Source organism: Poecilia latipinna, unplaced genomic scaffold, assembly GCF_001443285.1.
Source record: "Poecilia latipinna isolate Pla-1442-1.1 unplaced genomic scaffold, P_latipinna-1.0 Scaffold1279, whole genome shotgun sequence".
NCBI classification, from domain to species: Eukaryota; Metazoa; Chordata; class Actinopteri; order Cyprinodontiformes; family Poeciliidae; genus Poecilia; species Poecilia latipinna.
The window spans coordinates 74620-78944 of NW_015113895.1; the positions used below are offsets into that span (position 1 = coordinate 74620).

General features: G+C 38.7%; 1 protein-coding gene across 1 annotated transcript in view; it reads left to right on the top strand.

Annotated features, from left to right (window-relative positions):
- clcn2b (chloride channel, voltage-sensitive 2b) overlaps window positions 1-4325 on the top strand; it is a gene marked incomplete at its 5' end in the record, with an annotated part of 109845 nt that overhangs the window by 74170 nt on the left and 31350 nt on the right. Inside the window, 3 exons of the mRNA XM_015054803.1 lie at window positions 1093-1163; window positions 1595-1670; window positions 3059-3090. Of these exons, the coding sequence (XP_014910289.1) occupies window positions 1093-1163; window positions 1595-1670; window positions 3059-3090 (179 nt within the window). The remainder of the gene's footprint in view (window positions 1-1092; window positions 1164-1594; window positions 1671-3058; window positions 3091-4325) is intronic.

The window sequence follows — 4325 nt, forward strand, 5'->3', positions numbered from 1 at the left end:
TGAGATCTAGATCTCAATGGGGTTTACCTGGTTAAATAAAGCAAAAAAAACATCAACAATCCTTGTGCCTTAGTTGGTAGGTTGACAAGCCCTACTGTGACTGTGACTGTGACTGTAAACTCATTCCTCTCATCAGATGTTTTCCTCCAGGCTTTACATGGCAGTTATCAAACCACTGATAAAAAATAACAATCTGGAAAAATCCTTACTGCAGTTTCACAGGTCAATTTTCAACCTTCCAGTCATTAGCAAAATTATTAAAAAAGCTGTGTTTCAAACTCTTAAATAGTTTAACAATGACAAACCCGTTTGTCTTTCAGTTTGGTTTCTCTGCTGACCGCAGTACTGAGACTGTCCTAGTCAAAGTGTTCAGTGACATAAATATAGCCTGGAAGAACCACAGTACTGGTTCTGTTGACTTTATTATGAAGGCGACTGGCAAATTGGGTTGAACTCTCTGGTACAATAGTCAGTTGGTTCTTTGGGTCAAAAGGTAATTTAAAGACCTCTCATGAAACATGCTAACACTCTCTAAGAAGCCTAAAAAAGTTTGTAATTACTGATTGCTGAAGTTGGCTTCTGATCCTTCTTCCTATTGGTGATAAATCTCTCACTTTGTAAACACAAAGAAGCAAGTATGTTTATTGTTCACCCTAGTAGTGTTGTGAACCCAAAGGTGTATATCACTCATGATTTTTATACCTTCATCAGGCAAAAGCTGAGCCAAATCTGATGTTGAAGTATTTCAGCTTTTCTTTAATGGAGAGTGAGAAGCTCAGCAGTCTAGGAGACTCTGAATAAAGAGATTCTAGGAATGGTGCTTCAAACATGTCACAATGGGAGACGGGCTTTGACTGACATGGACCAGCTGGAGACATTATGTCTCCGTTTGTTTGAGAGCATCTTTAGGTCATTTTAGGTCACAGCTAGGAAGAGGCGGCTGAGGAAGAAAGCTTTGGAGAGATTTAGTGCAACTACTGTCAAAACAATTAAATCATGACTAGTAAGGAGAATATCATCGGTTTGAATATTTATTTACTGATCAAACAATGTCAAGCAATGATTGTAAATGTTTCTATTTTCCCTTTGCAGGCCCACAGGACCATTCTGGCATAGCGTTGAAGAGCCTGTTCTGCTCCAGTCCAGATGTAGAAGGTCTGGAGGTGAGAGAACCATGTCCTTGAATGCAGCCAATCAACAGGAGCACAGACACAACACACACACATACACACACACACACGGTGACTCACATTCTGCCGTTCACACATTCAGTGCACCCACACAGTCCTATCCTATCTCTCACAAACAGTCCTTCACGCTTTACAGTACAGTACCTCCCACTCTCTCACACATGCATATTCAGAAAACACTCACACACAATCTTAGGTGGCTTCCATTTAAAATCTTTCACTTTGTCTCAGCCTTGTGTCCTGCCGCACTTTATTTTATCCTGCAAATGGATTGTTTTACTACATTGACGTTTTGTAATGTCGGTGTTTTCCAGAGGCTTTTAAAAAGATATTAATGTATTTACAAAGTCAAGGTGACGTTCAGGTTGTTAACTTTGTGTGCTTGTCTCTGGTCACCATGGAAGAAAAACAACAATATGGAGACCCCAGTGTCTCCTGAGCAAAGGAGGCCATCCAAACGAGTCCGGATATCCATCGTGGTAAGAGCCACCGTTCTGGGCTCCCAGCATGCCTGGAATCCGCTCTCCAACAATCCATCTACCGATCAATCAATTGTCACACAGCCATCCCATTTCAGGGCTAATCCCGAACGCCGATGGACAGCGATCTGGGCTGAGCTCAGCCAAAGCTGTCCCATCGTGCCAGTATAGAGCATCCTCTTTCTGATCCAACCTGTAACCTGACCACTGACCTTTCTCTTCTTTTAATAGTTGATATTGTAGGTTTTGGCTTTGATCCATACAGTTTAACCAGTTTCCGTTGGTCTGCTGGTCAGGAGACATACAGAACACTTGACTGCTAACATGACACTGCTGCTTTGTATTGATTCCACTGCCTCAAAGTGTCCTTGTATCATCAGTTAAAAAAATTGTTTTATGTGGACAATGGACCACATAAAACAAGGGGGGAAAAACACTGGCATGCCAACATATACAACATATACCAATAAGATGCTTTGAACCTCTAACCATAAATAATAAGCAATTATAACCCACATAACTAGTGTATTTGTAGACCTTACAGTATAATTCCTCAACCAAATTACATTTTTAACTCTGAAGATAAACAATTTTTGAAAGAAATTTATAAAAGTTAGGAAGCTGTGTTTGTGTTTGAACTTTTATTCATCTTGATATAATGACTTCTTTAGTGTCAGAGCTGCTTAAAGGCGAGACATCAGCTGCTCTTCTACAGCATGTAGGAAAAGAAACCACTTTAACTTGATGCATTTTGTTCCAAATATACAGAAACATTACAGAAAGCTCTTCGTCCATTTTGACAATATGGTCCATTTGGCAAAGACTACAGCCAATTTTCAGTGGAGTTGTGGTCAAGTGTTCTGCATATTTCAGTCAAGCATGCTGTCTTTCATCATGGATGTCACCCGAGGTGTCCAATCAGTGACTGCCTCCCAGAGCAGGCCCCGCCCTGTTTCTGGAGTGACCTAATAAAATAATCCTTTACACTCTTGTAACCATTTCTTTCACCCCATATATTTAACTACATAGAGCGACATCAGTTTGAATCCTTGCATGTAGCATTATATTTAATATCAGATAATTGATAAAGAGCTGACACCACCTCAAACAAAATGATGCATCCTCCAAAAATATCAGTGTGGGATTTAATCCGTTGTCCAATTATTCAAGCAGCAATGCATGTCAATCAGTGAAATGAGCATCTAATTGGGAATTGGGAATTATTTCACTGGATTAGCAGAATTTGCATGACAGACAATTTCAGTTGCTCAAATCAAACACAGTTTATTTTAACATAAATCCGTCTGAATGCATTCACCTGTTTGAAAGCATCAGTGAGCATCCAGTAATGTTGTTCTCTGCTCATCACATATCATTTCATTCACTGGCAGCCACCTCCCAGCCTAAAGGGTTTCTTTGTGGTGAGCACATTTGTTTCTCAAATATTCCTGTATGGGTCCAGTATTAAAAAGCACAGGTAGATGTATGGTGCAACAACTCGGTTCAGTTTGTTACTGACTGTAAGCTGTAATCTTATTCTGACTGGATGCACTTCAACAATTTCAAAATACAGTTAGCCCATGAGGAGTTTTTGTAAAATCAATTTTTTTATTTCTTTTTTCATTTTAGTTTTTATTTATTTTCTCTGATTGTTTTTGAAACCATTTGGGAAGCTTTAGAATAGGAACATAAATTTCAGTGGTAATATTTGCTTGAAGAATCCAAGGATGCATTTAATAATGGCATATTTTATAAAGATTTACCAACTGGATATTTGTCTTTATTGGTTCCATCCTTTGACAGTGAGATTTTGTAAATTGCGCTGTTGACTTTTTAATTTATAAGGAAGCACCCACTTCACAAGGTTAAGCTGCACCTCCATCTCAATGTTAACATAATATCCAGTACCAGTGTGTTCATTTTGAGCTTCAAAAGTGTTTTATTTAAGATGCCAGTGGTTGGAAATCATCAAGGAAAAATATAATGATCCATGCATCAGAAAATCTGCAGTTAATTCTCTAGATCTCCCAACTGCATTTTTAAGAAACTTTTTCCTTGAAAATGACTTGATCAGAATAAAACATTGCATCCTTCTTATGACAGAATTACAGTTCAGATCATGTTAGTGTAACTCTATTAGAAGTATTATTGATTTGGACTTGAAGCACTGAAAGGGCTCCATCAGCCCAATTATTGAAGTCTGTACAAAATTTTAATCATTCTGCAGCGCAGGGATGTCATTACTCATGCATCGCCTCAGTCTGTGTGTGAGTGCGTGTGTGTGTGTACAACCAAAGTATGCTGCTGATAAATGACACTGATCAGTTTTGTTAACAGAGAAAGGAAAACCACTGACAGTATTGTGGACTTCAACCATGCATCTCATCAAGCTGAGTCCAGAACCATATCCAGTTCTGCTCCATAAAGATATTTTCTTAATGTTGTATGACCACACAGCCTAAATTAGCCGTACCTTAAAGGATTACTTTAGATACTTTAGAGTGAGGTTCTTTGAAGTTATAAGCAGTAATAATAACTCCCTGCGGTAAAAAAAGATGTCATATCACTAGGAAAAGTGAACTGAAGGTCAGAGATGAATAAGCCTCCAATTGGCATCACTGCCAAGCTACTCTGTTTTTGTGAAATTGGAATCCCA